Source organism: Rhinolophus hipposideros (assembly GCF_964194185.1).
Source record: "Rhinolophus hipposideros genome assembly, chromosome: 7".
Taxonomy (NCBI): Eukaryota; Metazoa; Chordata; class Mammalia; order Chiroptera; family Rhinolophidae; genus Rhinolophus; species Rhinolophus hipposideros.
The window spans coordinates 23,861,457-23,884,144 of record NC_138053.1 but is presented as its reverse complement, the minus strand read 5'-3'; the positions used below and the strand labels follow the sequence as shown (position 1 = coordinate 23,884,144).

At 47.1% G+C, this 22,688-nt stretch overlaps 1 protein-coding gene across 2 annotated transcripts in view; it reads right to left on the bottom strand.

Annotated features, from left to right (window-relative positions):
• Positions 1–417: 417 nt before the first annotated feature.
• MCC (MCC regulator of WNT signaling pathway) overlaps positions 418–22,688 on the bottom strand; it is a 385,746-nt gene continuing 363,475 nt past the window's right edge. For both annotated transcript variants that reach the window (XM_081053748.1, XM_081053749.1), the window contains 3 exons: positions 20,873–20,973; positions 7,341–7,463; positions 418–5,736 (listed from right to left, as the gene is read on the bottom strand). In XM_081053748.1, the coding sequence (XP_080909874.1) occupies positions 5,556–5,736; positions 7,341–7,463; positions 20,873–20,973 (405 nt within the window). In that variant the 3' untranslated portion in view covers positions 418–5,555. The remainder of the gene's footprint in view (positions 5,737–7,340; positions 7,464–20,872; positions 20,974–22,688) is intronic.

The window sequence follows — 22,688 nt, the reverse complement described above, 5'->3', positions numbered from 1 at the left end:
TTAAGAGTGACCAAGGTATTAACACTCATATTGTCAAAGGTACTTTGCTTTGATAGAACTGACAGCATTGTGGTGATGGTCCTTCTAACAGACATTTCTGCAAAGCTGTTTGCTGTCCTTTCTGACAGTCATGTATAGCTTGTACTTCCAATTCTTGATTATGTTCTATTTCAGTGATTTTTTTAGAAAGGGAGAAAGATCCTTCAATAGGTAATTCCCCATTCATACCAAATTTGAAAAAACAGCCAAGTAGAAATTGGTGATAAATGAGGTTTGGCTGTTTTCACCTAATGTAGTCTTGTAGCTCCCAGCTTTGACTAGAGCTTATGATTTAATATGGAGCATTACAGGTTTGATACTTACGTGTTATTACAGAAGGCAGCCTTACCCTTTAATAAACGCAGTTCAAGTACATCATGGAATTAGAAATATTTATTCAGAATATAAGAATGTTTGTAAAATATTATAAATGTCTCTGTATAAATAAATGGAGGTTTTTTTTAAAAAAACAATTCTATATCAAATAACACAAAGTAGCTATTTTATAGCAGCTAAAAACTATAGGCATCTGGAAATGTTTAAAGCATACAAATGAAGAATCTAAAAAATTACAAGGTATAGTACAGTGTTAAGTGGCAACTTTAAAATGAGACTTTCAGTACAAACAGTAGAACAATACTGACAAATGCAAACTTAATCACATGTGCTTTAATGACAGTACATTCAAGCAGGTTTTCCTAATAATTCAAGTGGTTTAAATAGCACATTTTCAAATAATAGGAAACTTAAATGTCATGCAAAGTAAATAAGTCTTGACAATCTAAAAACTCAAATAGAAAAGGGAACATGTTTCATTCAGTATCTTTGTAATAGGTTCAGACCGAAGCAGATTATTAGGGGCTTTTACTCACTCGGCAGTCCTGACACAAGCACTATAAGTGAATACTATGAGTTCTACAAACAGAACATTTTCCAGATGGATTTGATTTGCAAAAAGTGCAAAAGTGAATGGTAGAGCAGGAACTACTAAGCAGGTAATCAGTGTGAACGTGGGGGATTTTGTGTGTAGCTTGCTCTATTCTGCTGAGCTGGTATTTCAGATTACTGGAGGGGTGATTTGTATTTCTCTTGGGAAAATCAAGTACTACTTACTAGTCAAAGATACAGTTATCCAGTAGCAGTTGCTGTAACTGGGACACAGATGATTTTTTGTCATGGTCACGTGCAAAATCTCACCCAGATGCAATGTAATAGAGGCTGTATCCAACATAACCAAAAATGTAATCGTATGAAACTTCCTGTACACAGGAATTCATCAACAGCTGCTATTCCAACTTGTACCCTTTTCCACTTGTTCGTATTTAACAGCCACCAAGTGCGCAGTGAGGCTGTGGTCACAGCAGCCAGCATTACATTAATTGCTAATTCTTGTTCCAGTTCTAAAAAGTTAGTACTGTTTCCCCGAAAATAAGACCTAGCCAGACAATCAGCTTTAATGCGTCTTTTGGAGCAAAAATTAATATAATAGTAAAATAATACCAGGTCTTACATTAATTTTTGCTCCAAAAGACGCATTAGAGCTGATTGTCCGGCTGAGTCTTATTTTCGGGGAAACATGGTACTTGACAGCCTAAGGCATATATCTTTTGAAGTGAATACAAATAATTAGTCATCAGAAAGCAGCTTTAAGTGTGTGTAATGGGAGGAACCGCAGAAGGCCACAGGTTGCGAGCTAACTTCAGCCTGGCCTGTCTACACACAAGGTTTCTGTTAACTAGACCAGGACTTGTCTAAACTTCAGTAAGAACTGTGTGTGCAGCAAAGGTATCATTTTTGTTTTGTAACAAGTTTTGCTTCTTTACAAAGTAGTGCCCACTTCTGAGCACTGGAGAGTTTGTAAGCCTCAATAAAGCACGGTGATTGCCACTTTTTGTCACATAGGTAGGCCATTCCATTGGATAAATAGAAAAATAATCGCTGACTTTTTTTCAGATTTTTTTTTTAAGTGTCATCTACTGCAGGAAAAATAAAACTATTACTTATGCTTCCTTCCCCCCCCAAAAAACCTTGGCAATCCTGTGACTATACCGTAATTAAATGCAAAAATTTCAATCAGATAACCCGCTCCCCTTTTTGGCTCCTAAAAACTTTCTAATGATATAGCGTTGTTTGCTGCATCTATAAATAGGTGTAAACTTAGTGAACACAATAAAATTTTCACTTTAAGTAGTTTCACGGATGAGATTTAAAGCTTTGGAGTCTTATGACTTTCAGAAGTTACTCAAAATTTTGTTTTCTGTAGTCTTGATGTCTTTCTCATCACGTCACTTAAAACAAGCATGATTCCCTAAACTCTTGAGAGGTTTGGTTTAAGACAGTTGAATTAATTGCAGGATAATTTTTGTGGGCTTTAGAGGGAACAGGCAAGGTTCTTCCCACATGCCAGTGACAGGCTGTCCAGCCCAGATCAACTAACTACAGGGCACTTTTTCATTTGAAATGTAATTTCTACCCAGCTAGGAACTAGGAGACTTGCCAATAATTTGAAGTTTTTCTGAGGGTAGTAAAGTCCTTACTAGCCTCATCCTAACAGTTTTTAAGAAAAAGCCTTCTCAGCTCTTACTTGGACTGCCTCTTTCTGGGGTAATAGAAGGTCAAGGGTTCAGTTCTCTGATGTCCCTGTAAAGTATGGCCGCAGACTCAGAGGAAAATTAAGAAATGCATGCATCTCAAAGGAGAATTAAACAATTATGTTTAACTGGCACTTAATTTCTTATTAACCTAACATTCTAGTTTCAACCAGCAGAGATATTAACTTCAAAAACCTGACATGCCAGCAGATGAGAGTGAGTATGAAAGTTAATTACCTGTCTTGGCAACAATGCAACATCTAGTGTACTTATGGGACTGGAGCAGAAAGGTAGGAGGGCACGAGCAACAATTTTTGGTGAAAGTCTCAAAGAGGAACCTTACCGCCTACAAGTCCATGGCAGTTTGGTTGCTGGCGCACGTGGGGGTTGGCAGAACATCAGACCCAGCTGGGGACCCACACGTTGATGGCACACCAGTTACAGACAGGTCTCTAAGAGCCAGAGACTGAGCTCTGAACAGAGAAGATCACTGTCTGAAAGGGGTAAGTAACCACTGAGGAAACAGAATTAAAAATATGAACGTTGAAGGTTTTTAATTTCATACACGTTAGAATTAAGATCACTGTTCATTCCTGATGGAAATGTGAATATAAACCAGCTCCTATTTAGAAAGAAAATTAAGGTTATGAAAAAGGAAAATGATCCAGGCACCTGCCATCATTTAATAATCAATGCTGCTTTAGAGGCCCCAGAATTAGCATAACCAAGTGCCTGTCGGTTCACCTTCAACAAGGATTGTGTGTCGGGGAGTATTTGAAAAATACAAGGAAAGGAAATCAACTATTTAATAGCTTTTTTATTCTACACATTTATAGAAGTAACAGTTTTACTGGGGAAATAGTTTTCATCCGATCGCCATATACTGAAAAAGTATTGTATAAACTCATAATGAGGCTCGGTATCAGCAGTGCAGGGTGGGGCTCTTAATGGACCAGCTGAGACCTGGGTCTGGAGGGATGACATGACCCTAAAAGGGGGGGGCTCTGTTATAACTTGGAACAAGAATGGTAGACAGAGGTCAGCAGACAGGATTGTATTCATGTGAGCTCCATTTGTCAGTGTTGGTGAAAATCAAAACTGTTCTGATGCCTGTTCAGCCACAAAAGAAAAAGCCATCAGTGGTTTCCCACCTTGCCCATCCCAGTTTGCTTAGGGGAGGACATTTCCCTAGGTGAGCTGGGAAAAGGGGGAAAACTGATTTTTGTCTGCTAAACTATTTTTTTGCACATAGTTTCCAGTCAAAACATTTTCCTTGTCACAAAATGAAATTTTACCCAAAGAGTAAAAAATGTTTTTTAAAAACAAATCACAAGAATCAACTCTGACTAAATGAGAGCTTCCAAAGCACCGAAAAGCTGGTCCTTCCACATTGATGCCAGTTGCCCCTTTTTTTGAAGATGGGGCAGCCTCACTGCCTACCTGAGAAAGTTGGTTGCTTTAGGGATAAAACTGCTCTGTCCTCCAACGTGATGGCTCGAGTGTCTTTCCTCACTGCAGGAGCTGAGGAAGTTACATCATGATTTCTGGACAGACCTTGAGCTTGTGGACATGGGGACCCCAATGCAGTGACCTGGTCATAAGCAAAACTTTGTGAACGGTCGCATTGGGACGTATTTCTCATAAGATCTTCAGGTACTACAGAGTAAATGGTAAGCGGTCCTTTTAAAATGTATCAGTGTAGGGCATCAACAGAAGAAAGGAAGTGAAAGGGTGAAACAGGGACGGCTACAGGAGGAAAGGAATAGTGAATTGAAGATGGAAGCTCTTCCTGAAAGAATTCAGGTACTCTGGTCCTGCCCGCCCCACCCTCCCACCAGTATTTTGCTTGACCTTTAACCTGTTAAAGCACCATATGCGAACCATCCCCAGCTATGGGGGGGGGGGGATAAAAGGAGGCCTCAATGACCCCCCCGTCAGCCCCTGCCCCTCCTGACAGCAGGAGCAAAGTCTTGAACTGGTGGTTCAGCAGCAGTCTCTCAGAGGTGGGGTCGGCCTACAACACACCTCAGTGTCCTGCCTCTGGCCCTTAGAGAAATAGAGGCAGGTCCAGAGCTCCATCAGGACTCTGGCTGAGTTTGGATTCCGGCAGAACAGCAATTACTAGTGCTGCGCGGGGGGAGGTGCTAATGATGCCCCTCTGCTCCTGAACAAGGAGCAGGATGTGCTCAGCCTCTCAGCCTCGGGATGCTGTGAACACGCTGCCCTGGGCGGGGACGCCCAGCCAGAAGGGCTCCCTGCCCGGCCTGCCTCCACACACAGCTGCAGGAAGTGTCATTCCCGGACACAACTGCTCAGGCGCGGCGCTGGGGGGCCCTGCTGGGAAGCAGACCTGCGTACACCATCCTGCCATCTGCCTCCCCGAGCGTCTCCGAGGGACAGTCTGTACATCTGTATCTTAGCGTTGCTACGTGGGACTTGAAAACCAAAGCCTGGTTGCGATAGGCAAATCTAGATGCGTACACACACACCTGCGTGTGGCAGTTTTCCCCTGAAGAAGGCAAGGAGAGAAACGGGGGGTGCCCAAGATAAGGTCACTATCTACCAAACAGAAGAAAATGGAAAAGTCTTACAAAACCAATGCTGTGACACGACTGAGGCCCAACCTCCAGAACGGACAAAGCCAGTGCTGAAAGCAGAAGTGGGGCCTGCTGAGCACGGCGCACAGGGCAGGTATGTACATGCTGGCGGGGGTCCGGGAGGAACAGGATCCCCTGGATCCAGTCTGCGCTGAGTCCCAGGGCCACACCCCGGGGCTGAGTCCAGGGCACTCCACTGTCCACGTGCTGACCTACCTGCCCTTCCCGTTTCTCAGCCTCCCCGCAGGCACTCGGTCCCCAGGTCCTTCTCTTCCATCACCTGCTTCCGCTGCTACCACTCAGGCAGAACTGGGTGGCCGAGTGCCACTTAAAGTGACGTCTCATTAGTGTGCGGCCTGGAGTTCTCCTCCTCCAGCAGCGCTATTCTCTGCTTGAGCATCCGCACCTGGGTCTCGTGTCGCTCCACCATGGCCATCATCTGAGACTCCAGCTTCTTCAGTTTGTTCTGATGTTTCTTCTTTGCTTTCTCATAGGCGGCCACCAGGTTGCTGGGTGGGAAGAGGGGGAGAGGAGAGTTGTCACCCTAAGTAGCACTGAGACGCGCACACACACTGGTAACCGGGTTCAGGAAGCACCACCCTGCAGAACAGTCGCTCAGCCTCCTCAGTGGGAATGTGAAATCAAATGGTTAGTATTTCAACACTTAAGGACCACTCACGCGTATTGGCTTAATCATGATGAATTCAGCCAGACTGCTTAGAGGTTTGTCACTAAGGTGTTAATTAGGCGGGGTTTAAACCAACAGTCTAAACTAGCCACATCCAAAACGGATAAGCAGAAAAGATAACTGAATCCCAGAAATCTGTCATTTAAATACAAATAGTGTGTCCCATAGCTGCCTGCAACAGTTGGTCAAGTGTAAATTACAGGCGAGAGTTCCTCACGCCCTGAGGTCTCAGTGACCACCTGGATTGAGGCAGAGAGCCTCCCACGACTTCCCTTTATGCTTCAGGCTGGTGAGATTCAGCGCACACAGGCCATTTCATAAGCTAATGCTGCCTGCAGAACACAGACTATAGGCCTCAACTGTTCCTGTGAGCCCAGGGCTAGGTAAGTCCTGATACCCTCTCTGGTCCAAAGCAGCACCCCAAATCCCTTCCAGGTACAATCAGGTTCTCAAAGTGGCCTAGGACTGACCCCCCGGGGATTCTCAAAGCCCTACAGGGGAGGTCTGTGAGGTCCTGTATTTTCTACCTACAATCTGTAAAGCTGGGTTTTTTCGTTAACATTTCAAAACTATTGGCTGTAAGAGCAGATGTGAGAATCTGGCTGTCTTCTATTAAACCAGACGTTAGAGACTTGTAAAATAGTAATAGTGCTATTACTCTTTTTTTTGTAAAATGCTATTTTTAAATAAATGCATGTGTATTTATTTCACGTAGTGAATTCATTGTTTAAATAACTTTAAAAATTTCATCTTTTACTTTCCAAAATGAAGTGTCAATTGACAATTTATAAGAACAAAGCTCTTTGAGGTCGTCAGTTTTTGATGAGAATATAGTGGTCCTGAGCCCAAAACGTTTGTGCCTGCTGTCTTAGAGCAGTGCTTCTGACGTGTTTCACAGGATATTAATGTTGCTCAAATAAAAGGTTCTGGAGCCAGTTTGTTTGGGAAACATTAGCTTAACCACAACTAAATAGATTTTAAAAATTGTGTGACTTCAGAACCTTTACTACATGAACTATTACCATGTTTCCCCGAAAATAAGACAGCTGGACCATCAGCTCTAATGTGTCTTTTGGAGCAAAACTTATAGTAAAATAAGACCGGGTTTTATATCAATTTTTGTTCCAAAAGACACATTAGAGCTGATTGTCCGGCTAGGTCTTATTTTCAGGGAAACAGGGTACGGGGACAGACCACACACAGTATGCCGCATTTCCCAAACACATTTGGCCCAAGGACTTGTCTTTCCCATGCAGTTCTTAGGTTTCTAGGGAACACTGGGAAACGGCCATGGGGAAGACCAGGCTGCAGGGCCAGCGGAAGGCAGGTGAGAACTCCATTCTCCAGTTAGTCCCCAGCAATTATGGAAAGGTCCTCCCGGCGTACAGTCCAGGTAGCTGTGGGGAATCTGCAAAAGGATTTTACCTGTTGGCCCGCTTTAGGTCATTAACGAACTCCGCTGATTGCTGGTGTCGGATTTCACTGCTCTTGGTGAGTCTTTCCAAGGCGTTCACCAACTCTTGAACTCTGGCCTTTAACTTCTTTTCTCTATCAAAGAGACAAAGAATACCATGAGTAACTTGAGCTGATGGTGGAGGTGGCTACTACCCTGGAAATGGTGGCAGAATGGAGCAAAGTTTAGCTGGCCAAGTCAAAAGGCAGGGGAACGAAAAGGAAGGTACTAGAAGGCACCAGAGCTCCCTTTGCCCTCAGTGGCGCCAGAACAGCATTCTTGAAATCAATTGCTCCTGCTTACTTTACTGATAAGGCCTTTGTATGTGTCACAAAGGAACGAGACAGGAAGTAGTTTCTAGTCTTCCAGATGGGGAACCTAACAGAAGTTCCTTTGTGCTGTGGGCATGCCAGATGCCCAGCGACTGCAGCCTGACCACAAAACCCTGCCTCAGTCTCCATATCCTCTTCCAAGTGTTCTAACCTCTGAACCACTCGGGGATTCCAGAACAGAAACCTCTGCTCTGGGCGGCTACCCATGGACAAGTCTCTACTTGTTGAAAATAACGTGATCCTACCCTGCAAAAAGACAAACAAAAGGGTGGTAGTGGTAGACGGGTAGAAATGATTTTCTCACTTGTTCCCCTTAAAGTTCTTACATGATAGCTGCACTTTCATTTGACTCCTCGACCCCATGGTCACTACGTAACCCACGCTGACAGACTTGGGAGTCTGTTACAGGAGGTATCTAGTGTCCACTCCGCTTGTTGCCTCCCTCCCATTCCCACGGAGCACAAGCAATGGGCAGGGAAGCAGTGATCATCCTGCCCCCGAAGCACCCCTATGACGTGCAGTGTCACTGCATGGTGTCACATGCGTCACACTCAGCACAGTCGGCTGTGACAGGTTATGTATCTGAACTCCGCAGGCTCCCCCACTGGCGTGGAGGCTCCAGGGTGGCAAGGACTTTCGTTGGGTTCCCCAGTGCTGAGCACCATGCCTGGGTGACAGCTTCTCAGGAACAACGGTTGTTAAAACAGCTTCAGAACAACACACTGAAGGTACTTGGAGCGCACTGAGAAACCAGGGTTTATGGAAGAAATTCTCTAGAAAGAACGGTGAGTGTGTGAGGAATGTAAATTAGCCCGATGGTTTTGGTAAACAGGTTGGCAGTGCCTAGCAAAATAAAAAAATGAATGAATCCCTTGACAAAGCAACTTGATTTCTAGGAATTGTTCTTACAGAAAAAGGAGTGTAGGTGCCTGATGATACATGAGCTACAGTTGCATTCATTCACTTGTGCATTGGTTACAGCAGCTAAGTAAGAGTGGGAAACAACCATGGGACTGAGTAAGGTATATCTGTACTACTCTGCAACTTAAAAAAAAAAATGCAGATAGAAACGCACTGGCATGGAGGGTATGTGACACTGGCAAGTGAAAAGGGTGAGTTCTACTGGATGCCATTTTTGCAAAAACAGCTAAAAAGACGAGTGTGAATATCTGCTTAACAGACCAGAAGGCTCAGCACCACTCAACAAAGGTTAACTCACAGAAGAGGGATGATGGAACGCTTTCATTTTCTACTTGACTCACTTTTGCATTGCTTGGAATTTTTATAACTGCTTTTGTGAAATACTGTGTTTTCCCCGAAAATAAACTTAGCTCTAATGTGTCCTTTGAAGCAAAAATTAATGTAAGACCCGGTATTATATTATACCCCGTCTTATTTTACTATAAGGTGTTATATTAATTTTTGTTCCAAAAGACAGACGTATTAGAATTGATGGTCTGGCTAGGTCTTATTTTTGGGGAAATGCAGTATGTGAGATCACGTCTCAGTACTACGCTGCCCACAGGAGGGGCGTGGGAGGCTGGCCAGAGGGTGGAGGACTCTCAGGTGATGGATGGTTCAGCCCTGTTCTCCCTTCCCTGCTTCTCAAATATCTAATGTTTCTCATTTTTGCCTCCAGCTATTATATACTATAAGTGCAAGTCAGGCTTTCCAAACTGAGTAATAAAGGAGCTTCAACACCAAAATCCAGACCTGCTTTTGGAAGTGAGGATGGAGGGGGAAAGATCTCTAAGTGAAGCTGAACAACCAGCCCGAAGTCCTCTAAGATTCAACATTCTTCAGGGAATGGTCCGTCCCTCCCACCCTAAGAACACACCGCAGAGCCTTCCAGCAAGGGTCTCCCACTTGCTGAGGAATGGCGGTTTTTCCAGGGCCCTAGCAGCCACCAGGAAATTTGGTTGCATTTCCTACAGGAATCTGAGAGTGGCACCATTTCCTACCAGAAGTAAGAATAGTGGCCAGGGGGGACGCTCCCTCCCTAACCCATCCTCTCAGCTTTCCAGGCAGGCCACTGTCAGCTGAGGAAGGTTAGGAGAGCATGAAAGATTTTTTTCCCCTTCCCTCTGGCTAGAAAGAATAGAGAAGGGTTATTTGTCTTGCATTTTGTTACTGTTTTGCTGCTTTTATCTTGCATTCTAAAGTTGATTAATAGTGCAAAGGAGAAAAAATTGTGAAGAGAATTTAAAATGTCACCACGAACTCAATAAATTCACAACAGAAAACTGCCCAGAGCAGTATCGTTATTCTCAATTACATCCCCATCCCTGCCCCAGCCCGCAGATGGGGTGGGGGCAGTATGGAAATCCCAGCCTCCCCATAAAACAACGGGCTTCCTTCCTCAGTACCCCGGCCCTTGAAGGACCAAAGCGAACTTCCCAGTCCTGGCGGCTCTAATGGAGGACAGAACCCCCAAGGCAGGGGAAGCCCTCACAGACCCTGCCCAACCCCAGCTAGGGGTGGAGGAGAGATTAAGATGGGGGTGGTGAGCCAGAGCCACTGCCAGGAGCTGAGAACTGCCCCCCAAGAACTCCCTAGGCCTCGGCAATGGCAGTGAACTCATACAAACTTAGGACAGCACCAGGATGCTGTTATTTAAAATTAGGACAACTGGTTCAATTCCTCGAGTTCCGCAAGGGATGGCGGGCAGCGCCCCCTGCAACTAAGATTGAACACGGCACCTTGAGCTGAGCTGCTGCTGAGCTCCCAGATGGCTCAGTTGGTTGTCCTCTCAACCACAAGGTTGCCGGTTCGACTCCCACAAGGGATGGTGAGCTGTGCCCCCTGCAACTAGCAACGACAACTGGACCTGGAGCTGAGCTGTGCCCTCCACAACTAAGACTGAAACGACAACAACTTGACTTGGAAAAAAGTTCTGGAAGTACACACTGTTCCCCAATACAGTCCTGTTCCCCTTCCCCAATAAAATCTTAAAGAAAAAAAAAAATTAGGCCAAACCTCAAACTTAAACCTAGAATGGGGGTTACCTTACCTGTTTTCATTTGAGCGAGGTAGACACGACGCCTGCTGTAAAAGTCATGGCTCCATCGTTGCTTATCTGGACTGAAACAAACACTGAACCCCTGAGAAGTAACGACTGGAGACCCATGCCCCCTCTACAGCACACAGCCTGCCGGGCGGCCATCTGAGCATTTGAAATGTGTCTAGTCTGATTTGAGATGTGCTGTAAGTATAAATACTGGGATCTGAAGACTTAATATGAAAAATAGAATGGGAACTATCTCAATTGAAAAAATATTGGTTACATGTTGAAATGATAATATTTGGGGTATACTGGGTTAAAGATGTGATTGAAGTTAATTTCACCTTTTTACAGTTGTAAATGTGGCTACTAGGAAACTTATAATTACACGTGGCTGTGATTTGTGACTCGTTTGATATTACTAGAGGACAGTGCTGCTAAGGGCACGTGCTTACAGTAGCAGCACTAGGTGTTGCCCTGGGTTCCAGGTCAGCAGGTTTGGGTTGAGGTCTAGGAATTGCATTTTAAGAAGCATGCTAGATGAGTCGCATTACCAGGCAAATTTGAGACGCTCTGGTAAGGCGGAAGGGCTCTTGTGGGTCTGTGAATGAGCTTTACGTGGTCTTGGAACTCTGGTTGCACGATTACACGCCTGGGCATCCTTTCCTGCAGTCTACGACTTCCTCAGATTCTCAGGACGACTCAGGGAAGAACCACAAGCCTCCTAATCCAAGTCACTTTGGAACCGCAACCATTTATGTCCTGTTCCTTCTAGTTTCTCATTCAAATTTGGCCTTCAGCTAAGGAAGAATTTCTAGTTTGTCTAGGTAAATAACAAGGCTAAAATGAGTACTTTCACGGACTCCACACAGATGAGAAAGTAAAAATCAGACAGTCTCTGTCCCATTTTCCCCTTGAAGAGCAACGCATTCATACACTTTTCTGGGCTGCCCAAAACTGCATAAGCCCTTCTTCCTTTTTTTTTCTCACTGAAGATATACACCTGTATCTTCAAGTAAAAAGACAATGCTGAATTACACTATTATGGTGAAAACCCAAGTCACCCACACACACATGGATTTCAGTTAGAGGTCTTCCCGCTCCACCAAAAATGGAGGTTATTTCTGGTCACAAAAAGTCCTAAGAATCTTACTCTAACCACACAGCCAGGGAGGTACTTTATTTTTTCTTTTTAACTGACTCATAATTTCAGGCAATGGTCTATACATACAAAGGGATCTGAGAAACAGTCTGTTGGGAGTTTGAAATGGTAAGGAAAAGCAGGTGGCTTGCCAGTGAGCTGGGCAGGAGACAGGTACTGCGGGGTGTCGGGGTACCAGTCAGGGTGTGGGGTGTGGGCTTGGAAGCAGTGCTCTCCAAGCAATCAGGGAGGCTGCACTGTCCCTAAACTAAAAAGGCCAGCAGCAGTCCTTCAATCAGAAAGTCCAAATGAGCTGGGGGAGTCAACAGGGCGAGAGCTGGTCCTGATGAGGCAGTGAGTGTCTCTGCAGCCACCAGGACCCTCTCGGAGGAGCTGTAATCAGACCAGACTGCAGGGAGTCATTGCCCTGCAGCCACAAGGCCTAGAATCTCGTAGCAATTGCTCAGTACCCGGAATTAGTCTGAGGGTAAGTCTCCATATGCAGTTCCTCTCTCCCTCACCTTCCTTTGACTTGGTAACCCCAACCAGGCTTCTGTCTCCACTGAAACTGCTCATGAGTTCACCAACGATCTCTGTCACATCCAAAGGGCCCACTGCCCTGCTCTTCCTGTCTTCCTTTTCTTCGGGAACGTCTTTCGTCAGGGCGCCTGGATTTCACCCTTCTCACCAGCCGTCCTGAGTCTCCTGCAGACTCCCTGCTCTCTGCTGCCCCCCCTCAATACTCGGAGCGCTTCGGACTCAGGCCTGGACCATATTCTAGGGCCTGCCCTTTCTTTACTCCATTCTATGTATTTGCCTAAAACATGCTAAAGTCTTCCAAATCTTTAGCTCCAGGACTTTTCTCTGACCCCTGGACTTGTCTACTTGACCTCTCTACTGAAGAGGCCTCTTCAATGTACCACGACCAAAGCAGAGCTTCTGAGGGGACTTTCCAAATCCACCCTTCCCCCCCGTCAGCATGGCAGTGCCATCTGCCTGGTCTTGAGTCAGCCATCACTCCTCCCTGCCCCTCATCCTCCACATCCAGTCAACAGCAAAGCCCATCTTCCAAATCTCATCTTCTTGCCATTTCTGCCAGCACCCTCCAGGGACACCGGTTCTCACCTGGACAACCCAGAGCCCCTAGTGATTTTGCTGTTGTACCTTTGCACCCTTGGTTTTCACAGAGCAGCCAGAAGCCCTTTTCAATATGACAAATTAGATCACGTTACTTCCCTGCGGTGCCTTCCACCTGCACTTGGAATCCATTCTGTGGTCTTACTTTGACCTGCAAAACGCTACTTGACCTGACCCCTGTCACCCCCGCGAGCTGGAATCCTCCGCGCAGCTACTTTCCTCCTCTCGGCTCAAATGTCACCTCAGAGAGGCCCACCCATCTAAACAAATGGCCCAGAGTCATGACATCATAGCACTTTGTCATTTCCTCCATATTCACTGCAATCTGTATTTAATTAAAAAAAAAAATCTCCACAGTGACGGATCACATCACCCTATGTATTTCCTTCACGGTAAACAGCACAATCCATAACTACTTATTACTTAGAAAACCCAGGTGGTGGCTAACAGCTATCCGTAAGTCCTAACCAAGGATAATGTGATTTAATTCTCAACAACCCTTAAGAGCAGTACTATTCTTCTTCTAATGTTATGAATGAGGAACTGGAGGCACAGTTAAGAGACATGGTGCTGATAATCTGGAGAGCAGGGACTCCCCCCAGGAACCCGCCTGCAGAGCCATGCCCCGCCCACGCCCCCCATGTCACTGCAGGATGCGGTGACCCACAAAGGGCAGGAGACAGGGAGCGCAGAGCACAGGCCTGGGGAGCGAAGAAGAGGTATCCCCAGAGAACGACGTCGTTCTGCAGGTATTATGTTTGCGTGCAGCTGTTGGTATTATATATGTGTGTTGCTGTCTTGCCAGGAATAGTAGCAAGATGGTGGTAACAGTCTATCTTTTTTGGCCCAGACTCTCCCTTCAATGTACTTCTTGCCCAGGAAATGCATCGGTGATGAATATAGGTGTGTGGGTGCCTTAGCCTCTGCCTGCGGGGACCCATCGCTCTGCTTTTATAAGGTCCCAGGCACAGCCCTCTCTCTGAGCTTTACGAACATGGGGGGGGATGACAAATATGAAAAGAAATCTCAGTTACTCAGGCAACGCCCACCTCTCACCCCTGGGACAAGCATCATCTTTACCTGTGCTCTTCAAGGCCCTGGCTCTGGAGCTCAGCAATCTGTTTCTGTGACAACGAACTCAGATAACCAACTCACGGGTATATTCCGTTATCGTCCTGCAGACCCACGTGCATTTATGGAATTCTAAGCACAACGTCCATGGCCTGATTACTAGTATGCATCAGCCAAATATGAAAAATCAGCAAGTACAAGTTTATAAAACAGCACCTTTTAAAAGAATGGTCCTACTAATAAAGCGGCGAAGATTCTGCTGCTTGTTTGCTCAATGGGCTCCTCTTTAAAAGGACCCCATCCTGTTCCCTCTTTATTCTACTGTCTGTATGGCTCAAAAAGAATACTAACTCATACCTGCTTAAATAGGGACCAGTCGCTGAGATCTCCCTCATGGTCCAATGGTGGCTGGATTTCCACAAGTCAGAACGAGTTCTAGAACTGTTGGAACTTGGACATGGATCAGATCTCTGAGGAGACTTGCTGTGGTTTGTTCTAAGGGTCGCTAATAACCCAGTGCTCTGCGGGCCACTGGTGGGTGAAGAGCAGGCAGTGCCATGAGGGGTTCAGGGGAGAGCAGGATCATGGTGGAGGAAGTGTCAGGAAGGCAAGTGTTCTCCCGGAGGGGATGAGGAGGGGTCCACAGGTTGGGAGACACAGGGCACAACGTGAAGGGCATGCTCTCGGAGAGAGGAATGGTCCAACGCGACAAGACTACGGATTATAGAGGGGAAACATATGGAATATGGGCTAGGAAGTTAAGCTGGGGACCTACACGTGATCTTGAATGTCAAGCTGCTGAAGGTGCTTCTTCAGAGCAGCTCCGTCAGAAGTGTGCTTTAAGGTATTTGTGGTGGCAAAACACAAGATGAGACCCATGGCTGAACGTCCCATCAGGATGTACTCCAAGAAATCTGAGGAGCGGAGGGACAAACTTACGAGAAGGCAGTACAAACGGAAAGGAATGGATGGGATTTTAAGGGAAAAAACAATGTGATCTGCTGACAGGAGGCAGAGAGAAGAGACTTCAAAGCCGTAATCCTGGATCATTAGAAGACTATAATTTTTAGCACCAATAGGAATTCTGAAGAATAGGCCACTACTGTGTTTCCCCGAAAATAAGACCTAGCCGGACAATCAGCTTAATGTGTCTTTTGGAGCAAAAATTAGTATAAGACCTGGTTTTTTATTATATAAGACCTCTTATAGTAAAATAAGACCTGGTCTTATATTAATTTTTGCTCCAAAAGACGCATTAGAGCTGATCTTATCTTTGGGGAAAGACGCTATCAATGGGCAGGAGGGAACAGATGAGAATTTCCGTCCTGGCCATGCTATGTGTGAGGGCCTAGCATGGCGCTAGGGTGGAGATGTGCAGTGCGCAGAGAGAAATGAGGCTGAGATGATTTAGGGACCACGTGGAAGGAACAAAGTCATCAGAGTTGGAGTCGTGTACCTGGAGAGTCATGATCGCTGCCCCAAGGGCCTCTCCTGGGGTGGGGGTTGGGAAGATGAAAGGGGAGGAAGGAAAAGCAGGGATCCGGCACATAAGAAACAGAGCAACTGATGTGTCTGATGATAGAAGGAAACTCAGGGCACAATAGGAACCAAAAAGAAAGGTATGTATGGGGGGGTGGGATCATTTCTGCTTGGAGGTGGAGGAAGGAAATATCCACATACATTTTATAGACAGGGTGGCATTACATTGTATAGACTGATGTGTGTGCTTGGGGTGTGGGACTGGGTGGGGTGAGGGCAGAATCTAGCAGGAGTCAAGACCCAGAGGCACAAAAGAGAGTAGGCGGTGTGGAGTGGCTCAGGGTGCGAGGGGACATGGGAGAGGAGGCTAGGGCGGAGACGCGGGCTCAGTCAGATCACACACTTGCCGAAGAGTTGCCACGGACAGCTGTAGTCCCTGGGAGGTTTTCAGTGATGAGGTGTGGTGGGCAGTATTCTAAAACAGCCAAGATATCAGCCCCTCTCAGTCAGTCAAACACTAACCTACATGCTTCTCTAGGGCCCCAAAGAGCTGACCTGAAGAGAAGATTATTCTGGGTCGATCTGATCTAATGAGGTGAGTCCTGAAAAAGGACTGGCCTCTTCCTGGAACGAGATCTGAAGCAGAGAAGGGATTTGATGAGAGGGAGGTTCCCCTTGCTGGCTTTGAGGATAGAGGCGCCTCTGCAGGAGGAATGCGGGAGCCTCTAGGAGCTGAGTTACCGCCGGCCAACAGCCAACAAGAAAATGGCCCGCGAGCCCTATAGCCGCAAGGAACTGAATTCTGCCAACAGGCAGGCAGAACAAGCTCAGAAGCAGATTCTTCCCAAGAGCCTCCAGAGGAGAACATGGCCCTGGACGACACCTCGATGGTAGCCTTGCAAGACCCTACGCAGACACGCCAGCCACCCAGTGCCCAGACTTCTAACCCACAGAAACTGAGAGCTAATAAACGGGCAATGTTTGAAGCCAGTAAGCTTGTGCTCATTTGTTATATAGCAACAGAACACTGGTATGGGGTAACCGTCAGATTTGCATCTTATAAAGTTACTGTGTGACCCTGGGAAACGCCCCCCTTGTATTGGGTCATTATCAGGAGCACACAGAGGTGCTCTGGTGTCTCCGTTCCTGGAACGAGTTCCTCCATAGTTCTCCCTGGACAGCAACACTGCTCCATCCAAGCAGCTGTTTCCGCTCTTTGCCTCGCCTCCGCCCACTGCTGTGTGAAGCACTTGGCCTCCTCTCTGAAACGCTTTCGCTGACTTCTGTGTTACCCCGCTGCTGATGTGTCAGGTGTGTCACCTGCAGTTTCTCCCCCACTAGTCATCCACACAGCGGTGGAGGCCCCAGGCTGGGGCGATCGGGGAAATGGCCCACATCGTCTCCTTGAACTGACACGCTGCCTCCCTGCCGGGGCCAGCTCCGCTCCTGACTGGGGCATGTCCAGTCCTCCAGACTTCCTCTCTTGTGATCACATCAATCAGTCAGGCCCACCTGCCCTGGGCGTCTCTTTACAGGGATCTGACACAGCCCTCTCCATGCAGCGGTGGCTTGTCGCTCATCTGAGATAAAAGGAAGTCCCCTGCCTTTACTTAGCACTTCACAGGACCGTCTGGCACAGGCAGGCACAGGGGCCAGATCCCAGGTCCCTGAGGCCTCGCGGAGCCCCCGGCGGACCAGTGACTCAGAGCACAGCCTCCTGCAGGAGCAGGGCTGACCTCTGCTGCTGGCGGTGTGGGAGCTGGAGCAGGCGCTGATCTCCCACTGAGTGGGGTCCTGCCCTTCTTGGGGGCCCAGGGACAGTGGATGTGGAATCTGGGGCACCACTAATGCTGCATCTCACCACGTCACAAGCCCTTTTCCTGACTATGCCCTGTCCCCAGGCACCGAGGAGCACAGCATCCTTACCTTTTAACCAATACAACCTGGGGTGTGTGTGGCTGAGGCGTCTGCTCCATCCCCAGCATTTGGCAGACAAATGCGCGGTCATGTACCAGGAGCGCAGACGTTCCCGGGTGCCCAGACCACGCACACGACAGTCCCCCGGCTATTGTCTGCGGGTGAACCCACAAGAGTGGGTTCAGCTCACACTCATCTGTAAGCAAACCCCCGCCAGCACACGGGGGCCAGCAGAGAAGGTGGAGATGTGCGATTTGTCACGGTGTGACCTTGGGAAACCACTCAGCCTTGCTGTACCCGTCCCACCGCCGCCCCCTCACATGGAGACCACCACCTGTTCTGCTCTGCCGTCCAAGACTAGGATGGAGATGAAACAGTCTGCTTCTCTCAGCTGTCCTCAGGGCCCCAGGGCGGGCTGCACAAAACCATGCAAGTACAAAGAAGAGTCCTTTCTGAGAATTCCCTCTCCTTCACTGTCGTTATAGTTCACTTCTTCGGTGTGAAGATCATTCAGTTACGTTTTACAAGGACCAAGAGCAAGAGAAGGATCTGAGATGGAGAAGGGTTTTGCGGCATGCAGCCTGTGTGAACAGCAGCAGAAACAAGGTACCCTGATTAGAAAAGCCCTTATGTGCGAGACTGGAGGCCTGGTCTTCCAGATGGGGTTTGATGATAATGCCGGAGCCAGTAAACCACAGTTTAAGTGTCCACATCAGTGGAGGGATCGGAATCAGACCAGACAGGAGATATGTAGGAAATGCGTGATTGCATGGAGTCCTGGTTTTGTCCTCCCTTTCCCCCTCCAAAAAAAAGGTTGGGAGAAGACACAGTGAGAAAGCAGGGTGGGGTGGCAAGGGCCCAACCAAAGCTGAAGCCTGGTGAGTTCAGAGGAAGACCAGGTTGGGGGCAGGAACCCACAACCAGTGACTGGAATGTCACAAGCCACCTTCCTTAGGGGTGGCCGCTTCTCCTCAAGAAAAGACCACTGCTTAGCCTCTTCCCCTGTGCTCTCTACCCTGCTGCCTTGAATCAGGATGCCGGGCACACAGATTCCTTTTTTAAGGGAGAAATATTTCTGAAAATGCTGAGAAGATTCCCTCAACTGACTTTGATCACTAGCTTGTGGTGATTTAATACCGTCAAAGAAGGTGGTCAAGAAGGGGTTAGTTTCCACTTCATTTCTGAAAATAAAAACATCCCAAAACTAAGTCCTCAGGTGTCTGTATTATATGCCCTCATGAAATGATTATTCCAGTTTCTAAGCTATATTTACAGTATAATTGTGTTATTGTCCTTTCTCTTAAAGCCCTGTGGGTTCTTTCCTGGCTCCATATATCTGGGTCTTGATTAGAAATCCATGCTAACCAACTCAAGGCTGGTTATTGGAAATCCATGGTGACTGACAGGACAAATGAAATCTCTTTGTGTTGAGTCAGCAGAACCTGCATCCTACTTGTGCCAGGAAAGGCCTCTGAGGTTTGGGGAATTTGAAAAATGTAGGGGCTTCGCTTATAGACACAACATCCAACGGCTTCCAGTAGGAAGCGGGGAGTGGATGCGTATCCCATGCTCTAGCGCTCACGTCACTAGGACTCTGGAGGGCAGTTTTCTGTGATGCTTCTCTCTTTTTACCTTAAGCCCAGCAATTACAATGTAACCAACATGGCCAGAGGAACTGGCAATGTAAAAACAGAGCTATTACACCTTGGAAGGAAAGATAAAAAGTGACAGTGAGTAAGTCAGGAAGGCAGTGAAGCTCCCACTGGCACCCTTCCACCCACTGTCAGCCTGGAGGTCACACTATCATCTTAATGGCCCTGGCGGCTGGCTGGATCAAGAGAGCTGTCTGAGCACAGGCTCCATGTAGCCTTTCTCTCTTTCCCCAAATCCTCAGGAATGATGGGAAATGGGTTTTAAAAAGAATCCTCAAGCATGTTAGAAAGAAAGGATTGATTTTTGTGTACCGGGGACCATGAGCAATCATAGAAAAGGAAAGGCAGGTTTTTATTCTCCCTGAAAAAGAAAACCATAGTTCTGAATGCATACAGAAGGAAGGTGCTAGAAAAGAAAGACGGGGACCCGGGTTCTGGCAGTCAGAGGTGCTGGCCAGTAGGCCAGGAGGGGACCAGGTACTTGGGTCCAATATGCAGCCTAGAGCTCTGTCATTGGCCTGGAGAACAGAAAGCCCAAGTGAGATTGTGAGCCAAAAAAGAGCCACAGAACTCAAATCTAAAAAGAATTTACAGGTGAGGAAACAGCGTTAATCCAGTAGACAAAAAAGTGTCTTAGAATGAGTAGCATAAATATCCTCAGAGAGAGCAAGAAGATTTCCTATCATTAAAGAAACAATACATTTCATCACCAGAATAAAAATCTCAACACATAAGCCAAACACCACAATGGATACAGCCGAAGGATAAATTAGTGAGCTGGAAAACTGAGCGGAAGAACCCCAGCCGAACTGCACTGTCCGATAAGGCAGCCACAGCCACACGAGCTACTGAACACCAGAAATGCTGGCTAGTGTGACTCTGAGATGCATTGTAGGTGTAAAATATGTACCAGATTTTGAAAACTTCGTAAAAAGAATAGTCATCATCTCAAATATATCTTTTTTAAAAATACTGATTACAAGTTAACATGTTTTGGGTACACTGGGTATATAAAATATGTTGTGAACATGGATTGCACCCCTTTCTTTTGACTTTTCTGATCTGATCTGTCTACCAGAAAATCTGAAATTCCGTATGTGATTGCATTACATTCCTAGTGGACAGAGCTGCTCTAGGACAGAGTGCAAAAGGAGGGGAGAGTAAGGCAAGTTAGATACGGAAGACAGATCCAGATGAATCAGCATCTGTCTCTCCTTGCAGAAGGAGAGAAAGAATAGAGAGGAAGAAACATGGAATTAGAGGGAAAATATCCAGACCTGAATAATTACATGAGACCTCTGGTTGGAAAGAGCCCGTGATACTGGGGGAAGCATTCCTACTGAAGGTGGAAACAAGGTGACAGTGCCTACTTTGTCACCATTTAATATGCTCCTGCAGGTTCCAGCTGAGGCAACAACACACACACACAGAAAAAGCAAAGAAAGAAATTTTCTACCTGCAGGTGAAATGACCACCTATATACTCTCCCATCACGCCACTTCTGAAAGAGCTGGTGTCCACTGGGCTTCTCCATGTCTGGCCACCAAGGCCTAGACGACAGTAGGACCCATCATTAAAGAGCTGACAGAGTTCCTCACCAAAATAAAAACCTGAACGTGTAAGTCAAACACCACAACGGATGCAGCTCTAGGTCCCCTTCCGGCGCAGGCCTGTAACAATCCAGGAGGCGCTGACCTGAGCAGCCAAGAGAACTGAGAATAAAGCCGTCACTCCTGGACGAAGCTGCTGTCGGGTTCATGGGGAGGGTGCTTACCGACGGATGGCACTGGCAAACTCGGCAGCCAGCTCACTGTCGCTGCACGTCGTCCTGAGTTCAGCCAGTGACAGAGCTGGGGAGGCAGCGTCAGCACACTCCTGAGGACAGCAAACAAATCTGTGTTAGACCTGGAGCCAAGCCTGCGGACCTTGTAAGTGCACGTCTCTGTGGCAGAGCACGGGGAGGTGACAGCTGCAGCCTTGCCCCAGGTATCCGTGACCTCCCAGGCCGGCCAGGGATGGGAGGATGAGTCCCGGAGTGCTCCCTGGGAGCCAGGCGCCGGTCTGAACGCTCACACACACCTCCTCTCATTTAATCATTGTGAAGACCCTCTGAGGCAGATACCATCATCATCTGCATTTTACCAAGAAGAAAACCAAGGCACAGAGAAGTCACACTGTCCCAAGTCACCAGCGAGGACATGGTGGAACAGGGAATCAAAGCCAGGTCACTGCTCTTCACCACTGAGTGAGCCTCTCGTAATTCACAAAAGGCAGCTGGGAAATAACATGAGAGAATCCTCAAGCCCCGTCCCACTTCTCCTGGGGAGAAAACCAATCTTCTCTACACTTAGGAGCATTGCTGGGCTCAGCGTAATCATCTGGAAAAGCCAGAGAGAGAAAAACAGATGTGCACCCCCCGCCCATGTCTCAGCATTAGCCAGGAACACTGACATCATCTAAACCAAATCCTCTCATTCTACAGTGAGGAAATAAAGAGCCAGAACTTCTAAATCCCAAATCAAGTTAAGACAATTCATAAAGCAGGGATCACACGTCTGAGCATTGTAGATAGAGGGCAGCAGCCACGCTGCATAGTAAAGTGGCCGGGGAAGGTGACGCTCATCATATAATTTGCTTAACAGACACGTACTGAGGATATACTACACCCCAGGCTTAAGAATAAAAAGCTTGTGATCTGTTGCAGGAGACAGAACATAAACAGAAAGCTATATCGCGATGGGATGAGAGCTACACCGGAGTCTGAATCCGGTGCCAGAAGTGCAGATGGCAGGAGGGCACAGTGTCTCCCTCAGCCCACTGTTACAGAAATGCCACCATGCCCAGGGCTCCTGGGCAGCAGCACATCAGCTGGACACCCTTCCTCTGCCGTGCCCCCTTCCGCACTGCTCTCCCTCCTGCTCTCCTCTCCACCTCGCTGTCCTGCAGACCCAGCCCCCATCCACCAGTCCGTGGACTCCGGGAGACGCCAACACCCTCTCTCTTTGTCTAGCACCTCCTGTGTGATGTGAACATTTCCTAAGACACCTTAAAGAAGGGACAGCTTTGTCTCACCCTGTGCCTCTCATTGAACACCCCTGGTAGTATCTGTTGCATAGAGACAAGAAGTGCAAAAACCTAATGCGACTTGGATAAGATCTGGGACCGAGCTTGTTGGCTGGAGGGAAGTTTTAAAACAAGCAGGACACCGACCCTATCTATGGAGCAAGAGAGGATGTTCTAGACCCAAATCTGGCCTGCCACCTGTGTTAGGCCCACAGGCTAAGAATTGTTTTTCTAGTTTTAAAATCATGAAGAAAAATTCAAAAGACTACTTTGTGACGTGTGGAAACTGTATGAATTTCACATTTCAGGGTCCATAAATAAAGTGTTATCAGAACACAGGCACGCCCATTTGTATTGTCTCTGCTTCCGCAGTACAATCCTACAACAGCCAAGTTAAGTAGTTGTAGCAGAGTCTGACCTGAAAACCCTAAAATACTGACTATGTGACTACAGTTTGTCCACCCTGGCTCTGGACTGTTTGCTTCATCTACCAACAAATAAGACCAAATGAGTAGCCCAGAAGGGAG